The sequence below is a fragment of the Ailuropoda melanoleuca genome, chromosome 5 (genome assembly GCF_002007445.2).
Source record: "Ailuropoda melanoleuca isolate Jingjing chromosome 5, ASM200744v2, whole genome shotgun sequence".
Lineage (NCBI taxonomy): Eukaryota > Metazoa > Chordata > Mammalia > Carnivora > Ursidae > Ailuropoda > Ailuropoda melanoleuca.
Window position 1 is genome coordinate 75,185,631 of NC_048222.1, and position 25,977 is coordinate 75,211,607.

The 25,977-nt window shown below is 45.5% G+C and overlaps 1 protein-coding gene across 1 annotated transcript in view; it reads left to right on the plus strand.

The window, feature by feature from the left end:
• Positions 1-25,977, plus strand: part of PEBP4 (phosphatidylethanolamine binding protein 4) — a 212,150-nt gene that overhangs the window by 105,726 nt on the left and 80,447 nt on the right. The window contains exon 6 of the mRNA XM_019794733.1: positions 12,046-12,144. Coding sequence (XP_019650292.1) covers positions 12,046-12,144 — 99 coding nt within the window. The remainder of the gene's footprint in view (positions 1-12,045; positions 12,145-25,977) is intronic.

Sequence of the window (25,977 nt, forward strand, 5' to 3'; positions counted from 1 at the left end):
CCACAATCTCCTCAGAGGCAGAGGCCATGTGTCTCTCACTGCTTATCCTCAGCCCCCCTCATGGTGCTTAGTACATGATAAGAATTCAGTCAGTGCTTGCCGAATGAATGGAAGAGTGAACGAATGATTCAACAAACAAATGAACAATTGAACCACCTGGGCCACGTACAGTATTTGTTTCATTTATTCATTCAAAAATATTTGTCGAGTGTCTTCTATGTGCCACATGCTGTAATCAACAGGGTATATAATGGTGAGCAGAAACAGACACCATCCCTGCTGCCAAGGAGGGTATAATCTGATGGGGGACATACACATTAATCAAAACTCATGCCAATGAATGGATTATTGACCCTAAACTGAGATGAATGTTGGAGGAGAAGAAATACGAGCATGTTTAACAAAGGAACTTAACATGGAACAGGGCTCAAGGGGACCCTTCTCTAGAGAAGACACCCTGAACTGAGCTCTGGAATGTGAATAGTTCACTAGATTAAAGGGGGTAGGCTAGGAATGAGGAACATTCCAGACACAAAGAGAACATACGCAAAGGCTGTAAGTGGAGGGAGGAGGGCAAACCCTAGAAACAGGAAGGCCTGTGAGTGTAGGGGACACGTGCCCAAAATGACAAGGAGAGGTGGGCAGAGGGCACCTTATTCAAGGCCTTATAGAACACAGTAAGGATGCACGGAAAGCCAGTGAAGGATTTTAAGTACCAGGATAGCATGATCTTACTTGTGTTTTGAAAAAATATTCTGGATCCAGGTGGGAAATTGATTAGGGAGTCAAAGTGAATATGAAGAAACCAGTTAGGAGGCTGTTACAATAGACAACACGAAAGATGATGGCAGCCAGGGCAGACATGGCAGTAGTAGAGAGGGAGGAAAAGGGCGGAGCTGAGAGATGCTTGGGAGGCAGAACTGACAAGAATGCTATGGATTGGAACATGACTCCTGGGCTTCTGGTTTGCAATAGCAGATGGGGGTGCTTTCGTTCGTGGAAGCAGAAGACTCTGGAAGCCCAGGCAGTGTTGGTGGGCATGATTAGCATGAGGTGCTCCTCTCCTCTCCATGGGGAGAAAAGCGGGTCATGGGGCACAGGGTCTGGAGCTCAGAGGAGAGCTGGGGGTGGGAGGATAAATGTGGCTGTGCTTGGAGACTCCTGAGAAGGAGGTAGGAGTAACAAATGAAGAGAGCCTAGGATCCAGTCATGAGCAAAACAAGCTGTGGGGAAGAGAATGACCTGGAATCACAAAAGGCTTTCAATAAAGGGGTGGCCTGCCTTGGGAAGCGCAGCAGGGAGAGACGCCAGGTCTGATGAAGATTGGAAAGTGCCCACTGGAGTTGGTGACACTAGCAAAGGGCTGTAGCAGAACTGAGGGGGCAGAGTGGCTTAAGGAGTAAATGGGAAGTCCCGGGGATGAAAGTACAGCACAGGGAATACAGTCAACACTGTCATGATGTCGCTGTATGAGCACAGATGGTGACAACACTTTCCGTGGCAAACACCAAGTAACGTATAGAACTGTTGAATCACTGTGTTGTACACCTGAAACTAATATAGCGCTATATGTTAAGTATACTTCAATAAGTTTTTTAGAAAGAGTAAACGGGAAGTAAGGACGAGGAGATGGTACTCTTCTGTATGGTTTGCCTATGAAGCAGGGAGCAGGCGAGCTCAAGGGGCTAACTGGTAGACAGGGAGGGGGGACCGTCACCCATGACCCTTGAGGTCAAAGACTAGTCCTGATAGGCATAGATGAAGAGTTAGGCTGAACAGAGAGGAGGTTGTGGCCATAATCAGTGTGAATTTTGGAGATGGAGCAGTTTGGGATGACGAGTGTTAGGGTGTGACTGTTGCTGGTTGAGATAGAGGAAGAGAGGACTGCCTGAGACGTGGAGGTGCAGGAACAAGAGCGGCCGTGGTGCTGGGTGGGTATTCCACACGTTTGCTAAAGTCGCTGGGATGACAGCAGGACAGAAGGAAGAAAAGAAGACTGAGCAGGTGCCAATGTCTTCAGTGAATGAGCAGAAACAACCGTGAGATCATAGGTGACAGCAAACAGGCTAAAAAGGGGACGTACGGTTGAATGGCCCGAGCCACAAAGAAGGACGTGGCAACAGGGAGCAGTGCCACCTCCTGGCCTCCTGACCCTGGGGTTTGTGGGGCACAAGAGAGCACACACCAGCCCTTGAGAGTGCTCAGGGGTTGGGGCCCTTCAGGGGAGACCAGGCAAAAGCAGAGAAGCAGAGCGAGTCATGGAGAGACAGAGGACAGAGGGGAGATGCGTGTTGCTCAGTGGCATTTCTGCAGGGCAGAGTGGATGTGTCTGGAGGTGGAGGAGGAATGAGGAGTGGCTCTGAGGCAGAGAAGGAAAGAGCATTTGGGGCATGATGGGGTGGCAGAGGACCAAGGGCTGAGAAAGTGGTCAGTGGGGGAGCTTTGGCTGAAAAACCCCAGGGAGGGAGGAAGGGGAGATAGGGCTCAACAGTCTCTCTGAGGGTGGCCAATGGGGCAGTGGACAGAAGATTCGGCTCACTAGGCCTGGGGAGTCAGTGTCACTGGGTGCTTTCTGCTCGTCTGGACTGTGGTGGCTATCCATGAGGCTGACGTTTCCCTGCAGGAAGAATGAGCGTCACAGTGAGCTGCAGCAAGCAGACAACCTCATGTACAGAGGGTGATGGAGGGTGGAAGCCCGAGGTTCAAGGATGAAGCATATCCGGCTCTGACAACTCTTCAGAGCAGAGTTCAAAGTCAATAGCCTCTTCTCCCCACTTTCCTTCCTTTTTTCCTCTCTCCCTACTGCTCCCATTTCCCCAACCTCCAGTTGGGACACACCTATTAAAACTCCTTCTGGAATAATGAGAAGAAAAATTTAAAAGGGACAAAGATTTATACAGACATTTCACCAAAGATATATGAATAACCAATAAGAACATGAAAAGGTGCTCAACATCACTGGTCATTAGGGAAATCTAAATTAAAAACATGGTGAAATGCCACTTGATACCTGCTAGAATGGCCACAATCTAAAATAGACAGATGGTAACAACTGTTGGTGGGGATGTGGAGAAATTGGAACCCTCGTGCACTGCTGGTGGGGTTGCACAATGGTGTGACCACTTTGGAAAACAGTTGGGCAATTTTTTAAAATGTTAAACATAAATTTACTATGACCTTGCAATTCCACTTCAGATATTTCCCCAAGAGAATTGAAAACAAATATCTACACAAAGGCTTGTAGCAAATGTCCATAGCAGCACGCTTCATAATAGCCAAGAAGCAGCAGCCCAAATGTCCATAAACTTATGGATAGATGAAATGCATGCCAATATCCATACAATGGAATACTATTTGGCAATAAAAAGGGATAAAGCACTGACACACGCAACAACATAGTTGAACCTCAAAAACATTATGCTGAGTGCAAGAAGCCAGGCACGAGAGACCACATATTATACGATTCCATTTACATGAAATGCTCAGAAAAGACAAAAAGGAGATTATCGAGACAGAAAGTAGATTAGTGGTTGCTTGGAGCTGGTTGGAGAGAACAGGGAGTAACTGTAAATGGCACAGGGTTTCTTTTTGGGGTGATAAAAATGTTCTAAATTTAAATTACGGCGATGGTTGCACAGCTCTGTTAATTTACTAGAAATTGTTGAAACGGATGCCTAAAAAGAGTGAAGTTTGTAGTATGGAAATTATGCTTCAATATAGCTGCTTTAAAAAATTTACCTGGACAAGTCCAGATCCAATTCTGCTTCTGTGTCGTCAGCATCATCTGGAAGCACCATGATTTGTTGTTGTTGTTTTTTAAGTGTTTATTTATTTGTTAGAGAGAGCGACGAGAGAGAGCGAGCACGCAAGCAGGAGGAGCAGCAGGCAGAGGGAGAGGGAGAAGAAGGCTCCCACGGAGCAAGGAGCCCAACGCAGGACTTAATCCCAGATCTCAGGACCCTGGGATTATGACCTGAGCCCAAGGCAGATGCTTAAGCGACCAAGCCACCCAGGCGTTCCGGCACTGTGATTTATTAACATGGGTTCCCGCACCTTGCTCACGCCCTGTGCTGTGGAGCCCAAGGCCTCGTCCACCCATTGCCCTTCACCTAACTGCCCTCCACAAGTAGAATGAGGAGTCCCAGAGCTCTGCCTGCTGCAAAGGGACAAGGCCATCCCTCTTTACCTCTCAGCCAGTGAGAGAGAGACTAGAGGCTTACGTCTCCAAGATAATACTAGGTGATTACTTGTGCAGGTCTGCTAATCCACAGATGTGTTTCGATCAATACAGTACATTACCTCAAATGTATTTTTTCTCATGATTTTCTTCACTCCATTCTCTTTCCTCTGGCTTACGTTATTGTGAGGATACAGTATATAATACATATACCATATAAAATATGTGTCCATCAGCTGTTTATGGTAGCAGTGAGGCTTCTGGCCAGCAGGAGGCTGTTAATTGGGGGAGGCAAAAGTTATACATGGATTTTCAACTGCACATGGGGTCACCACCCCACCCATTTTTTTCAAAGGTCCACTGTATATATTCACATGGCTCAAAACCAAAATGGTAGAACAGGCATATACAAGAGATGGCCATCCCATCTCTCCATCCCATCTACCCCATTATCACCACCACTTGCATCTTCTATTTGCTTTTTTTCAGTATCCTCCCAGAGTTTGTTTATGCAAATACAAGCCACTGTAAATAAATATCTTTATTTTGTCTTTCTTCCATAAAAGTGAGCTCCTAGATATACTGTTCGGCATCTTGCTTTTTTCACTTAATTTATCTTGGAGAGCTTTTCATAACAGATCTTAGAGAGCTTCATTGTTTTTAACAGCTATAAAGTATTCCATTGTGTGTCTCTATGAGTGTTTATTAACCAATCCCCAACTGATGGACACTTGAGTTATTTCCAACTTTTGCTATTATCTTTCAGCTCTGTCTAGAGCTGAAATGAATACCTTATATACAAACTGTCTCATAAATGTGCAGATATCTTTAGATGGGAAAAAAATCACAGAAATGGGATTGCTGAGCCTAGAGGTAAATCGCCCTCACTTTGCTTCCCCACAGCCTCACCAGCAGAGCAGACAATCAAACTCTTGAGATTTGCAGAATATTTGACAAGGACATTGGTTCCATCCTGCTTTCTCCAAGTAGACTTACTTTTTTCAATTTTTAAACTTTATTCTATTGTGGTAAGAACATGAGATCTACCCTTGACCAGATTTTAAAGTGTACAATACGATATTATTAACTACAGGCACAACGTTGTTCAGCAGATCTCTAGAACGTGTTCATCCTGCATATCTCAAACTCTGTACCCATTGAACAGCTTCTCCCCACCTCCTCCTCCCTCCAATCCTGGCAACCACTGTTCTGCTCTACTTATATGAGTTCGACAATTTCAGATACCTCATATAAATTGAATCATACAGTACTGGTCTTTGTGTGGCTGTCCTATTTCAGTTAGCATAATGTCCTCATGGTTCATTCCTTTTGTTACAAGTGACAGGAATCCTTCTTTTTTAAGGCTGAATAATACTCCAGTGTATGTATAGACTGCATTGTCTCTAGCCATTCATCCACTGATGGGCATGTAGTGGTTTTTTTCACATCTTGGCTATTGTGAATAATGCTGGGACGAACGTGGGAGTGCAGACATCTATTTGAGGTCCTGATTTCAGTTCTTTTGGAATAATACCCTGAAGTGGGACTGTTGGCTCATTTAAGCAAGATTAGTTTCACCTGATGTCTAGACACCCAGAATCCACTGGATGGATGTTAGAATCTGAAGTAGTAGTCCATCTCTCAGTCCCCTCATTTTCTAGCAAAAAGCCAGAGAGGAGAAAGACTTAGCCAAGATTCCCCAGCCCACAGAGCAACAAGCCTTCATGAGTGCCTACTGCATGCCTGGCATTTACTAGGTCTGTGCAATACCCCCAAAGAAGTACAAAACAGTTTTGTCCCAAGCAAGAAGACATGTGGCAAGTGCAAAAATCTCCTGAGACAAATCTGTTGTTGAAAGTATCGATTGCATGTTCTCCTTAGGCTGTGCCTGGATGATGGACCACCATGGTCAGACATTAGTGTCATGTGCCCGGAGACTGGCTCATCTCCTTCACCCCACCCTGTGCCAGCCTGTCTGCTCCAACGACCAGCAGGGAACAAGCGGGGGCCTGGGTCAGACTCCAAGGGGTCTAGCTAGCTACAAGCCAAGCTCTTGAATAGCCCATTTCCCAGTTTATCTGCTGAACATCACCCCACCTCTGCTAAATATTTGCTAGGAAGCTTCTGTTGGCAATTGGGGTCTTTGAAAGGGCTGAAAACCAGCTCCCTGAGTGCACTGAGAGAGAAGGCTAAAGACCATCACTGCAGAAGCCCTCTCTTTCCTGCTGAGTTTTAGAAGAGGTCTGCTATGGGGTTGCTTGGCAGGGAGGGGATGTAGGGTAAACCTCAGTATGTAACCACCTCAGAGAGCACCATGCAACAGGGACTCACCCATGGAGACTAATCTCCTGGTTCACCACTAATAGAAACAGACCCCAGTGTGGGAGAGCTGCAGGTGGGGGCCGGGAAGGGCAGTGAACGAGAGGAATGGGAAGGAAAAGAAGCCTGCCACAGAGAAGAATTCCTCTGGGCATTGTTTGACCAGGAGAAAAATGAGGGTTTGGGGACTTCTTACAGTAGCTTTTTTTAAGTGCAAGTCTTTTTTACCCCCTATGTATAAAAGCAGTGCATTTTATTGCACAAACTTTGGAAAATGCAGAAAGCACAAAGAAGAATATAGTTCATAATTATCCCATCACTTAGAGATGGTCAACATTTCAGTTCTGCTTTTCCTGGTCCTCTTTCCGTGGAAGGGTATATATGTGTATGATACACATTTTTGGTCTTCTCTTCTGGTTAACAAAGACAATGAGATCATATCTTACATAAGATTTTGTAACCTACCCCTTATTTCTACATACCTTAAAAAACTCTCAGAATAAACATAAAAATATGTGTCAACTTCATAGGCAAAATGGGGTTTTATTTTATAAAATTTGCATATCTTGATTACTAATGAAATTGAATATTTGTTCATATGTTTGTTGATCATTTGTACTTCTTATTGTATGAATTTATGCCTATTCATGTAGCTTATCTATTTTTCTATTGGGTTATTACTCTTTTTCTTATTGATTTAAAAAGTACTTTACATATTAAGGTTAACCCTTTATCACAGATCTTGTAAATATTTTCTCCCAGCATTATCTTTGAATTTTGTTTTGCTTTCTTTTTTTTTTTGGTCATAAAAGTTTCAAAATTATATCTAGTTAAATATATCAATCTTTTCCTTCATGCCATTTACTGTTAACAGTTTGGTGTGTACTTTTCCAGACATTTTCTATGCATATGCAAATATATCTATAAATATATATATATAGTTAGATATATAAAGTTTTCCTGCACATTTTAGATGATATTCACACTATTCGGCAGCTTATTTCACTTACTAGTATATTTTAGATATTTTTCCATATTAAAATACAAAGATCTTATTCTAACAGAGTATTCCATTATATGAATTTACTAAATTTCATTAAATCACTTTTTAAAGATTTTTTTCATTTTCACATTTAAATCTGGAAATTTTTGACATATGAAAGAAATGGAGACTGAAGTTTATTCCACATGGTGAGCCAGTTGTCTCAGTAGCACTTAAAAAATAATCTATCCTTTCCCTACTTGTTTGAAATAATGTTATCATATATTAAATATCATATATTTAATGATCATCTATTAAATACACATATATTAAGAACATGGGTTTCTCTCTTGATTTTCTACTTTGCTTCCTGTAGTTACTTGTTCTTTAATCAACACCACATTGTTTGAATTATTGTAGCTTTATAATATGTTTTAATATCTTCAAAATCAATACCATTTCCCTATTGTTCAATATTGCTTTGGCTAATTATTTTTTTCTTCTATTCTGAGCTTCAGAATTATTCCATGAAGTTCCCAAAACACCAATTTAGGATTTTGATTGGACTTGTGTTAAATTAGCTAATTAATTAAAGGATATCAACATATTTGTAAATGATTCTTTCAATTTAAAAGTATAGAGTGTCCCCACATCTATTCAGGTTTTCTTTTTATGCACATCAGTAGTGTTTTGGCTTCTTTATCTAAGTCTTGGATTTTTCATCAAGTTTATTCCTAGATATTTTATACTTTTTTATTAAAATTGTAAATGGGATTTTAAAAGTGTATTTTCTGGTGGTTATTAATAAGTACTGATTTTGTATGCATTTTGTAACAACTCACTTTACTGAATATTAGTCTAGCTGTTTCCAGCTGAGTCTTTTGGATTTCCCACATAGGCAGTCACGTCACTTGAGAAAAGAAAAAAAAATAAATAAAAATAATAATAATAAAAAAATAATTAAAAGGCAGAAAGAAGATAGATGGTTATATTTCTTTTACAGTATTTACACTTCTTTTCTTTTTACTTTCTTATTACTTTGGCTAGGACCTATTCTTGGGTGTATCAACTATACAGTTTTTCCTTCTGGGATTCCACTGGAATCACACACACACACACAGACACACACACCCTGGCTCTTTGGGATATGATCCTACATTCCCCCTCATATTTTCTTTCTCTCTCTCTCTCTCATTTTTTTGTTTTAAGATTTTATTTATTTATTTGAGAGAGAGAGAACACAAACGGGGGGAGGGACAGAAGGAGAGAGAATCCCAAGCAGACTGCCCACGGAGCAAGGAGCCCAACGTGGGGCTTGATCCCAGGACCCTGGGATCATGACCTGAGCCTGAAGGCAGACACTTAACTGACTGAGCCACCCAGACACCCCCTGCCTGCACATTTTAACACCAAACTCAAGGTCTCCCAGATTTGTTACTCCTAATATTCATGGCACCGTCGCCCACCTAGTTGTCCAAGATAGAATATCAGGGTCATTCTAGACATCTCCCTCTCCCCCATCAGCCCTATCCAGTCACTCCATTCTGTTGATTGAACGGTACAAATGCCTTTTTCTGTCTTCATTACTACTACTTTATTTTCAAGCTCTTGTGATCTCTCTTCAGAATATCCCAGTTGTCTTTTTTTTTTTTTTGCTCTTCTTTTAGTTTTTTGCTCAGCATTTATCATGTGCCTTCCCAAAGCACACTCTTAATCATGTCAGTGGTCTATTCAAACAATTTCAGTGAATCCTGTTGCAAAACAAATTCCAAACAACTTAGGACACTTAATGCTGTCTATCATCTAGTCCCTGTAACCTCTCAACTTCGTCACCCACCATTCCTTATTAGATGCCCCGTGTCCCGTTACCAAGATTCTTGCCATTCCTCAAACCTCCCCACTCCTTTGCACAGTCCCTTCCCTTTGCCTACAGAGTTGCTTTCCTGACCCTGCTCATTCTTCAAGATCAAGTTCAAAAGACAACTCTGTGAAGACTGCCTGGATTCCTGAGCTAGAGAGGTTTAAGCTCCGTCCTCTGTGTCCCCTGAGCATTTGGCAAATGTTCAGACACTTGCACATTGTTCTACCCCTTCAGATGAAGAGGAGCCCTGGCTCTTCTCTATTTACCTTACTCACATCTTACTCTCCCCCTCCCTTCTCATCCTGCATCCTGACCAGTCTGAGTCCCTGTCCACATGAAACCCAGCTACCATCCATTTCATGACTGCACCTGAGCAGTTACAAGCACACAGATGTGGAATGTAATATTACCTAGGAACCTTACTACAAACCTATGGTATATTCAATTTCTCACTTTCCAAAATGACTGTCTCACCCTTTCTTCTTTGTCCCCAAACTTCCTATAATCCATCTTCCCCTAATGACCTTGCCTCTAATTCACAGAAGACAGTTTCCTCATTACTCACCATCACATTCTCCAGTTCCCTTGCATCTGAGCCTGTATCCTCTGCATCTACCAGAGGCCAGTCCCTCTACTTTTGCTCTGGATCCTTTCCCCACCCACCTTTCCAGAATCTTGGCTCTTGCAATGATCCCCTTTCTCCTCTCTGTCCCTTCTATCTCCCTTTCTCCTGGGTCATTTCCACTGGCCTACAGACATGCCTGACTGTCACCTCTCTCTTAAAAGAATAACTAAAATAATTTTTTAAAGATCTCTTGACTCTTCCTTCCAATCTAGTAACAGCCACTCCATGTCTCAGCTGACCTCACACTAAAATTTCTTTGATCATCTTTACAAACTCTCTCCAATTCTGCATCCCCCATCTCTTCTCCACCTATCCCAAGCAAACCTCAGTCTTTTCTACTCCACTGAAACTGGTCTTGCCAAGTTAGCAGTGTCCCCAGGTTGTCCAATCACACTGTCATATCTGTATCCTCATCTTGCTCTACCCTTCAGCAGCATTCGGCATAGTTGACCACCTCCTCCTTTTCAAAAACTCTTTCTGGCTTAGATTTCATGATACCTACTCTTCAGGTGTTCCCTCCACCTTCCTGGCTTCACAGTCTCCTTTGCTAGATTCTCTTCTCTTCTAAACATTAGCTGTTCTAGATAACTCTTTTCTGTTCATGAGACCTCTTTTCTGCTCCATGTCTAACCCACCCAAGAAGAATCTCATTAGCCTATGGATTTAAGGACCATCTATATTTCAATGTCTCCAAAACTTAGATATCCAGTCCTGATCTCTCCTCCAGACTCCAGATTCTGACTTGAATACTTTTAGAAGCATTTCTAACTTAATATGCCTTAAACAGAACTCTCAATATCCCCTTTCAAACAGTCTCCTTGCCAAGTCTTCTATGTCACTAAATAGCACCATTCACCCAGTTGGTCAAGCCAGAAACTCAGGAGACAGTCTCAAATTCTCTTCTCACCCCCTCAATGCCCTACTGTTCCACCCATCAGCAAATCCCATTGATTCTACCTAAAAATACTTCCCCAGTCCACCTACTTGCTTCTCTCTCTGTTGTTACCATTCTAGTCCAGTATGCCACCATCCTTCCCTTAGCTACTGCAGCAGTCTCCTGACTGTCTTCCTGGCTCCCTCTCTCATCTCCTGCTAACCATGCATTCTCCACCCAGCCACAAAAAAACAATCTTTGAAAAACAAATCAGAGCGTCTCACTCTGCTGGCTAATACCCTCCATTGGTTCTCCATTGCACTTAGAGTAAAACCCTCCTCCTCACCCTACCAAAGCCTACAAAGCCTTCTGTGGCCTGACTCTACCCCCATCCCTCCAACCCAGCTTTGTCCATTCTCCCCCTTGCTCACCCCTAGCCACATGGTATTCTTTCTGTTCCTCAAACCCTCATTCTTTCCCACCAGCAGGCCTTTTGTAGTGGCTGTTTCCTCTTCTTGGAATGCTTGCTCCATCTCACCCACCCTATTTTTTTTTTCATCAGAGCAGTAATCCCAGTTGGACATTTCCTTGTGGCTTGGGTTTGTTTTTTGAGTTTTTAAAACATCTGTGTGTCTTGCCTAGAATAAAAGCTTCCTGAAAGTAAGGCTCACACTATCTTGTTCTCTGTTGGATGCCTAGCCCATAGAACGATTTCTAGCATATAGTAGGTGTTCAGTAAATGCTTGTTGAAGGGATGAATGAATCCTAGTATTCCTTGCCACTGGTACCCTTTGACACAGACTAAGTGCTCCTGTGTTTGCCGCATTCATGGATAAGTTGCTCCGACCATACTGCAAACTTCTTGAGAGCAGAAACCCTATTTTAAATTTCTTTTTTCCATCACAGCACCTAGCATGATGCTAGGGACTTCCAGATGCTTAGTAAATATGCTTGCTTGATTTATTCTTCCTCATAAGAGGAAAGCCAAGCTTTTCAGCTATCTACTTAATAAACTTCATTTCTCTGAGAGTAAACACGTGACACAAGAGGAATGTCATGAGAACAAAGATGGACTGGGTAGGAAGCTACAAAGGTTGGCCAGCCATTCTCGGCTGCAAGGGAAACAAAAGGAGAGACTGCACCTTGCAGTTTTCCTGTCAGAATTCTAGCCACGATGCTACATTTCTTTCTGGTGAATGTGTTACAGGGCGCGACCTACATCCTGGTGATGGTGGACCCAGATGCCCCGAGCAGGTCTTCACCCAAAGCTCAGTTCTGGAGACACTGGCTGGTAACAGATATAAAGGTAAGCAGGCCAGAAGGCACTTTCGGATTCATTTGGGGTTATAGCTGGAGGATTCCTCTTCTGTGCAGTTCTCGGCTTTCACTCAGGAGGGCTGGGGACGCTGAAGAGCAAGGACTTCCGTGTCAGGTTGCCCCCCACACCCAGCTGTCACAGCCCCTTCCAAGTTTTCTAACAATTTTGAAAACATCCAGGATCAGTGGTACACAGGTAAATGGGCTCTCAGTATAAACCAGGTGGGGAGAGCCCCAGTTTGTAGTGTTTGCTGATTTCTGTAATGTAAATACTTCCATCATGGCCAGTTTTGAGTTCCTGATGATTTAAGGATTAACTCACAAATTTTCTGAAAATTTAACAGTTGGTTGTAGTGCACCACCACGAGGGGCCTGGATTCGAAGGCCTGGGGGTGATTCTGTGCAATCCAGGGGGCAGAGCTGGTCAGAGGGTATCCTGCAGGAGCTCCCCCTCCTGATGGGCCGAGGGGCCTGGGGAGACATGGTGATTTCCTTTCCTTTGTACAGAAACAAGTGGCCTCCCCTCATCTGTGTCGCTTTGCCACCACATAATTGTGAAGGACACTGGCTCATCCCTTCTGGAGTAGGTCTGAGGAACACAAATCTGGTGCATTGTTAACGGGCATTATGTGGGGGAAGAAAAAAAGGTTCTATTCCCAAACAAGTTTTGGAGACTCCAGGTTGCACTGTATTAATCCCATTCTTCACTGAAGGGTTTGTTGTTGTTGTTTTTTTTAGTGCTTTTAATATTCTAATGTGCACTGTATAATATGCATTTATTTTCCAACCTCATTTGACTATTGAATCTTGTGTTCACGAGCGCCTGGCCACACACTTTGGGAAAATCCACGCTAGCTTCAGCCATCCATGCATCTGTGCCTAGAGAGCTCGCGGATGGCCTTCACATAGTGTGCAAAGGCATCAAGCCGACAGATAGTAAGAATCCAGAACTAGAAAGACTAAGTCTGGATCTAGGTTTGGCTGGTTCCCAAATCAATGATCACCATTAAGTTGCCAGAAGTCCCTCTGGGCGTTTCATGTTTATCTGTAAAATAGGAACCATGTTACCTCCTCTATGTGGTTGTCATGATAATCCAATGAGACAGCATCCCGAGAGCCCTTTGGAAACCATAGTACCACAAGTGTAAGAAGTTTGTGTTTTTCCTCCTACCATTATGGGGCTGACTGAGGAAGGGGTATCGGTGTGAACTAGCCATTGATGCTTGTGAGCAAGGCAGGGGCTCTCACCCAGAGTGGGGGGCTTGAGGAGGAAGCTACCCTGTCAGCCAAGCCCGGCCCAGTGACCACAGGCCCTTCACAGGATGCTCAGGTCGACAGCCTATCCTCAGAGGCACTGCTGGCTACAAATGGCCTTGGAAGGGGCCCCCTCCAGGGAGGCTTCCGGCAGCAGCTTCTTGGACAGCCCCTGAGGGAAAGCAGGGCCATTGCTCTGAGACACTTCCCCGGCCAAGCACCCTTCGGCCCTGTAAAGAGCCTTGGAACCACCGTAAACATACAAAGGGGCAGAGCTGGGGGATTTTCATGCCGTCAGGGCAGGGAGAGGAACCGAGGGCACAGCAGGGAAAGATACTGGATCCTACCCCAATCTAGAGCCTTGCCATTTTCTGTACTTGGGATTCCCTGGAGGTCACAAGGGGACGAAGCTCTCAAAAAAAGGGGTATTGCTCTGGCTGTCATGTGGACAGTGCAGCTCCTCACACACCAGGCTGTCCATAAGAGGGTTCTACGGGGCAGTTCTGAGGCAGATTTCAGAAACTGTGGTGGACAGAGTAATTTCAGCATCAAGGGCACCTTGGGGCCACGAGGCTGCCTCTCTTCCAAGCCTGAAGCCCTCCAACCCCACCCACCCCCTCACCCCGTATGCACTCGGGACAGTTCTCTCTCAGATGCTTTGTGGCACAGGCATGGGTTCTCAGCAACCCAGCTGAGAAGCAGAGCAGGTGGCAGGTGGCAGCTGTCCGGCAAGACTGCTAAGCCGCAGAGCTTAGCAGGGCCACCTGCCCGGGTGTGGCCCTCAGCCTTCCCGCTCAGACCGGAGGAAGCTTGGGTTTCAGGCACATTTTCACCCACTTTCCCTGATCCTAGGGTCCAGCAGGAAGCAGCAGCTCTCCTCAGCTATATCCACTCAGCCTGCCCACCAGCCCCCAGATCCCTCCAGCTGCACGGCCAATATAAAAACCAGACTTGTTTAGGTCTCAGCTGTGGACCTCAGCCAAAAAAAGGGAAGGCTCTAATCAAACCCAGAAGCCCTTCCTTTGTGTTGGCGTTAGCTGTGGCTGAGTGGGTCTCAGACATTAGCACATGTTCAAATCCACCGGTAAACGTGTGAAAATGCAGATTCCCAGGCACCACTTCCGTCAGTGTGGAGAGAATGAGTCTCCAGAAGGGAGTTTAGCCAACTGAAGGAAGACCACGGAACTCAGTGTCAGAATGCCTTGGTCATTGCTGTCCTCACCCATCTGTGGAGCAATTTTCAAGTGACAACCACTTCTGACGCTTCCTTTTGAACCCCACAATCGCTTTGTGAGCTAGGCATTATCCCCATTTCGTAGGTGGGAAAGTAAAGTCTAGAGGGGTTGGCTGATGCAGTCTCTCACCTAGTGGGTCACAGAGCTGGTCTTCAGTCCAAGCCCCCCAGCTCCAAATTGCACACCGTTCCTGCCATATCACATGGTCTGGTTCACACCACATCTCTGCTGGCCACTCCACCGTGGCAAGAGGCATCCCACCATGCCCTCTCCGTCAGATGGGAAACATAGTCTCTGTGGTTCCCCTACCACTCCAGGGCTCTCTTTCTGGTTCCCTCTTACGGATAGATGCTGCCAGGGAACCTCCCCAGGGAATGCTATCTTGGGCAATCAAATACACCTGGGAAGTATTTCGAACCCTTCAGTAATTTTAACCCTTGATATGTTAGGTTAAAAGTAAACCCTACCTAGTATCATTACCCTCAGCAGTCAGTGGCCTCAGAAGTAAGGCACACCATAAAGTCACAGCCAACATAGAGTGACGACAGTCCTGTGATTCACAGTGGCCACAGAGGTGGAACCCCAGCTGGTCTTGATATTAAGGGCCCAGGTCTAATTGAATGGTGGGCAGGGCCACGGCCACGGGAGCCCCTCAGTAAGGACAATTTGGGGACCATCTGTCCAGGTTGAAACAGCAGTCAGTTCTTAGGAATACAGGGAACATCTGTAGTACCCTGCTCCAAAGAGAAGCTGACGGGAGTCGACTATAGAGTGAGATAAAGCTCTGGATAAAGGAAATGTGTACGAAAACTAGAGAAGTCTGCCAGCAGGAACCAGGCGTTCACAGTACCCTTTGTTCACTGAATTCAACAAATATGGATTGACCATTGTTTGCAAGTGTAAACGCAAGGACTCTGGAGCCAGACAACTGGGTTCAAATCTGAGTCCACCAGTATAGCTATATGATCTTGGGGGGCAAAATATACTCAACCTGTGTCTCAATATGCTCACTTGAAAAGTGGGGCTAATCACTGCCTCACACTGTTGTTATGAAGTTCAATGGGTTTTTAAGTAAAGCGCCTAGAACAGTACCCGGAACACATAGTAAGCTGTATATAATTGTTGGCCATTACATTATCCTTATTGTTCCTAAGTCAGGCACCACAGTGGTCCTGGGGCTACAGATGTGCACACAGCAGGGCAAATCTTTGCCTTCCAGGGGCTTCTGCTCTAGGGAGGCAGAGGAAGGAGGCTGCAGCACAGGGCTGGGATTACAGGGGCACCAGGGGCTCTCCCAGGGCAGAACTTCCCACAGCGGTGGGCTCCCATCAGCTCAGGGGTAGGACGAGGCTTCAAAGCTGGCCAGACTACGACAGGCAGGGACTCCTCGGTAAAGCATGCTGTCCTTCTCCGCCCCCTCTTTGAAAAATCTCTCATTGAACAAAAGAGATTTCGAACAGAGCACTGACAACTAACATCTCTCTCCCCTCAGTGCCATGTCCTCGGCTTTTTCTTTAAGATGTTTTTCAGTCTGATTCAATCTAACTAATAATCTTCATGCTAAAGCCTAATTAAGATATCAATTAATTTGCATCATTCATTTCAGAAGAAAAGCTTATTGGTTCATCTTCTATTTGTCTCTGAAATTAGCGCTCAGAGCTTTTCATGCAGATATTTTCATTAGACTTTTTATTGTTAATGGGAATATTGAACACAGGAAGATGGTATATTAATACCTTCCACAAAGAATATCATGATTGGTGACAAAGAACACTAAGAACAATTAAGGAGACAAGAGTACCTTTTTTCTTCCAAAAAAGAAAATCTTCCTAGAAACCGTCAATGATTCTAAAATTTGCCCTGAATATCTTTTTTGTTTTAAGAAAGAAAGCAAAACGGCAAGTTCACGTTTCCCTTTCATTCGGTGCCCACAGCCTGGGGCAGCTGTAAGCGCAGCCAGTTCTGGGTGGGATTAAAAGGACCTCTAAGAGTCCATTATTCTGTCCACTTTTCTATAAGGGTTGAATTTTTCCATAATGAGAGGTTGTTTTTTAAAGGACCCCTAGGTGTGTTAGGTGAATAAGATAAATGGGAAACCAAATAAACAGGGCAAGGATCTTAGCCCCTTGCTTTCCAGTGACATGGTCGGCACATGTCGGGACACTTCTGCCTGAATGATTGGTCCCACTCCTGAGTGATCTCAGGAAAGTTACTTGACCTCTCTGAGACTGTGGCTTCTTGTCTGTAAAACTGACACAAATCCTTACGCTTCAGGGTTGCAACAGGAAAAGGAAATTACATATGCAAAGAGGGGGAGCCTCCCTAGAGAAAGGCTCTATAGAAAACAGCAAATTTATCCTGTTCCTAACCAGTTGAGCAGCGGATCCTGTGGAAATTTAAATATACTGTGTGGGCACACATGTGTGTGTGTATGTAATACTAGAGTATTATATATATTCTGATATTATATATGCTATGCAATATATATATTCAATATCTATGCTCAGAAGCAAGCTAATGATAACAGAAGAATAAACAATCTTTAATCAGGACCACAAGTTCAGATGAAGAGATCAAACCAAGGAAATGGGATTAATTTCTTTTTTTAGACCTGTATTTTTAGTTTTTCTGCTCTTTGTGCACTTGTCCATACATTCTTTGCCCTGTACTGTGAGGGTCCATTAATTTAAGTCATGAACACCAGGAAGGCATGGCTTCTGCCCCCTAAAGAGCTACAGGCCACAGAGGGCTTTTGGTGATGGCGACAGCGCAGGGGGGCCCTGGTTGTAAAGCAGACTTGTACAAGGCCACCCTGAAGGGGTAGGGACCAGGCCTGTACTTTTGGGTCAGATGAACCAGGGGAGGCTCCAGGCTCTGGCACTTTCACATGGGAATTTCTGAGCCTCAGTTTCTTCATCAAGAAAATGGGCATGATAATAATATCTCCTTCCCAGCGTTCAAGGAGATTAAGGCTCCTGACTCTGAACAGAATAGTAGGACTCTGGTAAATGTGATTCTCTCCCCTATAACCCCCAACTTGGAGATCTGACCACAGCAGCCACTTATAACTTAGCAACTTCCCTTAGGCTTTTGGACTCATGCTTTGCAAAGTAAGAATTCTAGACAATGAAACAAGCCTTGCTGTAAAAACAGCTCATCCTTTTGCCTTTCAAGTCCAGGTGGGTTCAGGCCCAGCTTTCAGGATCTGCTTTCATGGAAGCACTAGGAGTTGGGGCAGGGGGATGGGTTCCCTCATTCAGCCTTTGGGAATTGCCCTGTGCCCCCTTGGACCAGATCACAGCCAGGGCAGGGGGCTGGGCTGGCAGGGCCGGTCAGGCCTGGAGTGTGCTGGCCCCATCAGGACTGCAGTCTTCCCGGACACTTTCCATCTGTCTTTTTAATGCAAGCCAGCACCCGCTCGCCATTTCCTTATCACTCACAGTCCCCACCTTGCTGTCATTGTCCCACCCCAGAGATGCCTTCGTTCCCATTCAAAATAATTTAAATAAAATGTTGCTACAAAGTGGAATATTATCTTTTGATGAATGTTTTTAAAGCCCTTTAGGTTTTCATGGTAATTTGCGGTGTAAAATTATTTGGAGATAAGAGCCAAATTAGCTCTCGTATGCTGAGGTCGCTGTGTCCTGTTATCCATGTGAGCAGTGTTTAAATATAATCAGCTCTCAGACTAATGCAGCATAATTGTTCATTTGAAATAGCTTTTTTTACTCCATTCAATGAGTCATTAAAATATTCAAGGGATAATGCAGTGAATTGGAAATGAATTTATCATATTATCCCATACATACTGGAGTGCTTCAGGTAACTAAGGAGAAAGAGAGAGAGAGAGAATGAATATAATGTGTACAAGCAGGAAAGGGGCCAGGATAGACAGGAACATGGTCAACAAAGCTTTTCAGTTGGTTTTTGGAAACTGTGTATAGAGAGGCTGACCGGGAGGGTGGGGAAAAAAAGGAAAGTGCTGTTCTTCGAAGAGCTCGTGCGCGCTCACTCCCTCTCTCTCTCTCTCTCCCTCCCTCTCTCTCAGCACTCTGAGAGTCTGTGCTCCACCACAGCTCCACTGTTAACTTATTTTTATCAAATATGTTTATATCAGAAAGTCGTTATGGAAACCAATTCTGCCATCCAGGAGAATTCCTGGATCAGGCAGAAAATTCTCTCTCTCTCTCTCTCCACCCCCTNCCCCTCCCTCACACAGACACACATGGATGCCCCCAAAAGGAACAGCAACGTCTTGCCCACCCAATTCCGAACTCAGCTCTGACAGGGACAGAGGGTGGTTCCCCTCCATGGCACGCTGTAAAAATGGAAAAGACCAAGACAGACACCCTGCCCTGACACAAGGAACCTGGACTTGTCACTGTCTGCTGGCCTCGGGCCCCCTCCCCTGAGCACATGCTCTTCAGGAGAAACAAAGGAGGGGCTGGTGGCAGCATATTCGAGGGATCCTTCCCTGATTTCAGGAGAGTTCTATTAGTGTGCACTGTTCATACCACACCTGGAAGAGTGTCTTCTGTTCTGGCCACAGTATTTTAGGAAAGATCGTGAGTAGCATGAGGAAAGTAACCAAAGCGATGAGGCTGTGTAAGCACTATGTCAGGTGAGCAGGACCTGAAAGAAGTAGGGATGGTTAGCCTGCTGGAATAGGACAGGAAGGCATAACAACTGCCTTTAAAAATTCTTTGAAGATTTCCTTAAAAATTTGAAGAAATCTAATTAGAAAGCAAGGACGATCCTGCTGTGCTTCACTGGGCAGAATTAGAACGAATGGGTGAAATTTACATGGAAGTAAATTGTGGCTCCATAGAAGAAAGGACTTTCTAAGAATTTGAACTGCCTAAGAGCTGAGCATAAACTCCACAGAGGAGGGAGCTTCTTATCACTGAAAGTACTTATTCATGGGTGACCCAGGGAATTACCTTGTGCGTGGAAGGCTGAAGCAGGTGACTCGTTGGATGTTTCCACCTGCAATGTCCTCTCCTGGCTAGAAACACTCTTCTTATAGCTTACATTCATGTAACATATTAACAACAGCAGTAATAATTAAAGAAGGAAGGGGGCACCTGGGTGGCTCAGTCAGTTAAGTGTCCAACTCTTGGTTTTGGCTCAGGTCATGCTCTCAGGGTCGTGGGATGGAGCCCCGTGTCGAGCTCTGTGCTGGGCGTGGAGCCTGCTTGAGATTCTCTCTCTCCTTCTCCCTCTGCCCCTACCCCCCATGCTCGCTCGTGCCCTCTCTCTCAAAAAAAGTAAATAAACAAAATAAAGAAGGAAGAATAGAAAGAGGAAAAGGGGAAGAGAAGAGGGAAAAAGAAAATCAGAAGAAACACTTGCTCACTTAGCATGTGCTTTACATGAATGTCTCATTTAGTCTTAACAAAAGCCAGAAGAGGAAGGTAATAAAGACACGAAAAGAAGGCCTCAAGGGACTGAGCCACTTGCCCAGATCTCACAACTACCAAGTGGATGATTGGGATTTGAATCCAGAGCCTAGACATGTGCTCATGATGCCATATTGCCTCTCCAGAGTGGCCCCTGTATGACAGCTTCCGTCAGGGCCAGGTATGGTTGCTAAGAGTGCCAGCGTAAGTGCTGTGGTTTGAGCTTCCTGGCCCTCTACCGTCTGCCTCTGCCCATGGCCGCACCCCCTCAGTCAGAGCACGGCCCTGACTCTGGGCGGTGGACCGCAGCACAGACCCAGGAGGTCGATCCTCTGGCTTACTGGGGAGCAGATTATTTACGTGCCCAAGTCTGTCCCCCCATTTGTGAAAGGATACTAGCATCGACCTTGCAGGAACACTGCGAAGACTCAGTGGGATAAATTGTGTGGCACGAACAGCGCCTGCCCTGCTAGCGCCCTCCATCCTCCACAGGAAGCTTGGGAAGTCAGGGGCAGACGCGCTCCCAAGAGGTCAGGCACGGCCTGGCCGGGAGAATGAGCGGTCTGCTGGTTACCAGTGAAAAGAGCTCGAGGGAAAAGGACAATGCGAGCATAGCACTTAACAGTGAGGTGTTGGGACCAGCTACTTAATCTGCACTGTGCTCAGCACTGTGGCCATAAAATAATATTAATAGATTATAGACAGACAGATAGGTTTTTGATAAATAAATGTTAGAAAATTTAAAATGTGATTTTTTTTCCCGCTACTCAGAAGAACAAGGCTAACGTATAGGAAATAGTAGAACTCAAGGGGTATGGTATCAACTTTAACTGGACTCTTGAGACTCAGCTGTAAAAGGGCAGAGCACTTTCCCCTTGGCAGTGAGGCAACTACTCCTCCTTCAAGGCTCAGCTCCCGATACCTCCAGCTTTGTCCTTCTTCACTTTGTTATTATTTATGGGTCTCTTCTGACTAGACCATGAGTTCCCAGAGAGGAAAATTGTATCTTATTACATCCCCAGCATTTACTAAAAACCCAGAAGGCCCTTAGTAAATGTTGGTTCAATCAATTAATGAAGGCATGAAGGCATGAATAAGAGAATGAAGGAAGGAAGACTGGATGGATGGGTGGATGGATAGTAGTTGGGTAGGAGGAAGATAGATATGATAAATTCACAGTGGAGATAGAAGTTGAGCTGGGCATTCAATTATGAGCAGGCCTGGAAAAGTCAGAGGCTACCAGAGACTGCATTCCAGGAAGGGAGCAGAATAACTAAATGTGGGGCACCTGGGTGGCACAGTCGGGGGTAAGCATCCTTCTTCAGCTCAGGTCATTATCCTGGGACCCTGGGATCGAGCCCCACATGGGGCTCCCTGCTCAGTGGGGAGCCTGCTTCTCCCTCTGCCTGCCGCTCCCCCTGCTTGTGCTTTCTCTCTCTCTCTGACAAGTAAATAAATAAAGTCTTAAAAAAAATAACTAAATGCTCAGACGTTTGAATGGGGCAGGAAAAAAGAAGAATCATAAACAAAAAAGCCAAGACGTCTGAGTTAATTAAAGCCCTTATCACTTCTCTCTTGATTATTATTGCAAAAGCCTGCTAACTGGTCCCCCTCCTACAACCCCAACCCCTCCAAAGTTATCTATTTTTCTAAAATCAAAATATGACCATGTTACTTCACTAGTTGAAGCCCTGCAGTGACTCCTCAGTATCTCATGACAGAGTCCTATCTGGCCAGCACGTTATTCAAGGCCTCTGAGGCTCAGGCCCCTGCCCCGCCAGCCCCTACGCTTGTGGTATCTCACACCTTCTGTGGTCCCAGGCCTCAAGGGACCATGCTTGCTGTGTCCTCTCTCCCTAGGAAGCCTTTCTGCAATCTGCAAACACTTACTTGCCTTGCAGGAGTTAATATCTCATGAGTTAAGACCTTCAAAGTCCAGAAAGAACTTAGATTTATGATCACAAAGTCATTTCCAGAAATAGGATAGGAAAATGTAAATTCCTGAATTTAGGCTGGCAAGTGTGATATCAATCCACATCAAAATTCAATACCGATTTAATAATGTCTGAGACAACATAGAAAATAGTGAACACTGGGAGTCAGCATAGGTTCACTAAAAACAAGTCACACCTCCCCACTCAGATTTCTTTGTTGATCAAATCACTGATCCAGTGGACCTCCACACTACAGCTTGACTGACCAAGGCATTAGACCAGTCAATCTCGGTAAACTTGTTGGCAAGGAAGGGAAATATGGCTTTGATGACTATTGTGCTAGGTGGGTTTGTGGCTTGTTAACAGTTCCTGAAGAGTGTTTACTAATCACTGTCACCCACAAGGGTGGTCCCTGGTGACACAGCATGGGACTCTTGCATGGGCCCTACGTTGTTTGATATCTTTATAGATAGCAGGCTCACCAGATTTGTAGATCACACAAAGTTTCAAGGAATTGCTGGTATGATGGCTGACACAAGACAGTTAATTTTAGTGAATTGGAAGGATGGGCCTACATTGAAAGACTTAAATTTAACAGGGATTAATCTGAACTTCTGTATTTAGGTTCTAAATCAATTGCACAAGTACAAAATGTGGAATATCTGGCATCTCAGGAGTTCATGAGGAAAAAGGATCAAAGGAGTTTTAGTTAATTTTTAAGCTAATCTTAAGCTAATAATAGAATGTCAAACCATAATGCAGGAATTAAGAACGTTAATGTAATCTTTGATCACGTCGATGGAAGTAAAGGCTTTTAGATCATTGAAGATTATAATTTCCCTTTTCTGCATCAGTCAGACCACCTCTGTTCACTCATTCATTCCTTCACTCATTCGTTCATTCAGCGTATGTTCAGCATATCTTAGGCAATAGTTTTCATTCAGGTGCTCCAGATCAAAAGTTTGTAAAGTCAAGTCCCTTCCGGGGAAGAGCAACCTGTCTGGTGAGAGGAGCAGAGGAGTAAATCAATGACTACATACAGTACAGAGTGGGAGTTTCAGGGTGGAATTAGGTCCCAAGAACCTGGAAGGAGAGGGGGTGGGCTCCACAGAGGAGGTGACCCTTTTAGCAGAGTAGAAATTGGGCAGGTGAACAGTGAGGAGAGGGCACATAGGCAGAAGAAGTAGCAGGAGAGAAGGTCCCGGTACAGGAACGAAGATCCTGGGACAGTAACAGGCTGGGTGGGTTCCAGAAACAGGAAGAAGGCCAGTGCAGCTGGAGCAGAGTGATCAAAGGGAAATGCACAGGAGGTGAGCAGTGAGGGAGGCTGTGAAGGACAGAGGGTCTTAACCTTGATCATTCCCTGGTTAGAATCACCTGGGCGGCTACACTCCAGGCCCCCTAGATCAGAACCCCTGAAAGGAGAACCCAGGCACCATTTCTGTTAAGATTTCCCAGGTGATACAAATGTGCGTCTGGGTCAGGGATTGGGAAATGGGAGTCGCTAGTCAAGGAGTATAAAGTTTCAGTGACACAAAATGAGTAAGTTCTAAAGATTAAAACTGTACACTTAAAAATGTGTTAAGGGGGTAAATCTCATTTGAGTGTTCTCAACACAATTTTAAAAAGGAAAAAAGAGGGGCGCCTGGGTGGCACAGCGGTTAAGCGTCTGCCTTCGGCTCAGGGCGTGATCCCGGCGTTGTGGGATCGAGCCCCACATCAGGCTCCTCTGCTGTGAGCCTGCTTCTTCCTCTCCCACTCCCCCTGCTTGTGTTCCCTCTCTCGCTGGCTGTCTCTATCTCTGTTGAATAAATAAATAAAATCTTTAAAAAAATAAAAAATAAAAAAAATAAAAAGGAAAAAAGAAAATTGAAGGAAAAACAATGTGCATCTGGGATTGAGAATTATTGTCCCAAGGCTTTGTGTCCTGGCCTGGGCAGGGAGTTTGGCACATGGCTATTGGAGGGCTTTAAAAAGAGGATGAAAACTGCTTTGTGTCTTTTTAATTCTTACTTATTTAAGTAATCTCTACACCCAACATGGGGCTCAAATCCACAACCCCGAGATCAAGAGTAGCGTGCTCTTCCGACTGAGCCAGCCGGGCACTCCTGCTTTGTGTCTTTATTTTTTTTTTTAAGATTTTACTTATTTATTTATTTATTTGAGAGACAGAGGGAGAGAGCACAGAGGCAGAAGGAGAAACAGACTCCTCGCTGAGCAGGGAGCCAGATGCAGGGCTTGATCCCAGGACCTCGGGATCATGACCTAAGCCGAAGGCAGATGCTTAACCGACCGAGCCACCCAGGCACTCCCTGCTTTGTGTCTTTCAAAGATCACTCTGACTGCTGTGTAGGGTGGCAGCAGGGTGGCCACAAGAGGCCATTTCACTCCTTTGGGAGAGATGAGGGTGGCTTGCACCAAGGGGACGGCAGTGGGCACGGAGAGGACAGCTCTGGGGTCTCTTTGAGGTTAAGAGCCTAATGGACTTGCCAGTGGATCAGGCATGGTGGGTGAAGGATGGTCCAAGGGTGGCGCCTAGATTTGGGGCCTGAGCAAACAGGAGCATCATTTACTGAAGTGGAAAATACTGGAAGAGGGGTGGGTTGGAGTGCAAGGCAGGGGGTTAGTGGATGGGAGGACCTGAAGTTCTGTCTCAGACAGTTAATTCTGAGATGCTCTTAGATCTTCACTGGAGATTTCAAGTAGGAGACTGAAATGAGGCTGGAAGTCAGGGGAGATGCCAGGAGAGGAGGCCTGACTTTGGGATACATCCGGGGTGTTGGTAACCATGGGGCCTTTTAAGGCAGTCCCTTGAGGAGGGGGATGAGTAAGTTGTCTTTGGAGATGTTCAAGAAGAAGCCATCTGCCAGAGATTGGGCAAAAGGTTGGGCACATTGGCTCTAGGCTGCTTTCTCCAGCTCTCAGCTGCTGGGATTTCATAAAAGAGCCTGACACCTGCCTGTGTAGAGCCGAGCGCAGAGAGGCAGTGAGGCCAGGGCTGTGGAGGCACCTTGGAGGCCATGAGAAGTTGGTTCTATTTAGCAGGAAACCGTGTGACTCTGAGAGGAGCTTGGGTCTCAGAGACCAGTGTGCTGGGCCCCTTGCTAGCTGGATGACACTGCTCCGGGTCTGCCCCTCCATGGGACTCTGCTGTCTTGCTAAGCAAGCTAGGTAGATTTGGACCATCACATCCAGCTCTGAGCGTCTAATTCTGAGACCTTTCTTTCTGCCAAAACGTTGTTCATATGTACACCGCATACCCCTGGCTCTCTGAACACGTAAAACAAGCTACAAGTTCTGAGCAGTTCCCTGTGCGCGTGCTCTCCCGTCAGCAGTGTTTTCAGAGTGCCGGAGAGAGTGGCATTGGAGGGAGACGTGGGAGCTGCGCTGGTCTGTTGTTAGCGGTAAATCGTTTGCTGCAGCTTTAAGATTAGCAACGCCTGCCCTGGAAGCTACTTCCCTAGTGATTTTCAACCCACAGCTGGAACTGGTGTCAGGACAGTGTTGCAAACATCAGTGACAGGCCTTAGAGGACCAGAGTGGGCCAGGTAGCAGGGAGAGGCCTGCACAGCTCTGGTTTAGGAGAAGTGTAGCTACAGCCTGCGTATCAACTGGAGGAAGATGAGCCCGTGGCAGGAGGCCTGCTGGGGGCGGCTGCAGGAATCCAGTCATGCCAGGGTGAGCAGTAGGCCTTGAGTAGTGGGCAGTAGGCTGCAGGGGGGACGTGCTGGTGTTCCTCGTGCTCTTCTGCCAGCCACAGCCCAGGAAGACATGGTGGAGTCAGTGTGGGGCCATCAGAGACCGAGGGACAGGAGAGAGCAACCTCGCCACCACCACCCCCTGTACCCCAAACCACCCCCACCACCTCCCCCTCCCCCGAGCAGTGAACTGTGTTGCTTCCCAGAAAGATGAGGAGGAGGAAACCACAATCCAGAGCATTCTGGAAAAATCGGGGACTCCTCTTGGGTATAGGGGAGGGGCTGCAGGGAAGGACTTAAAT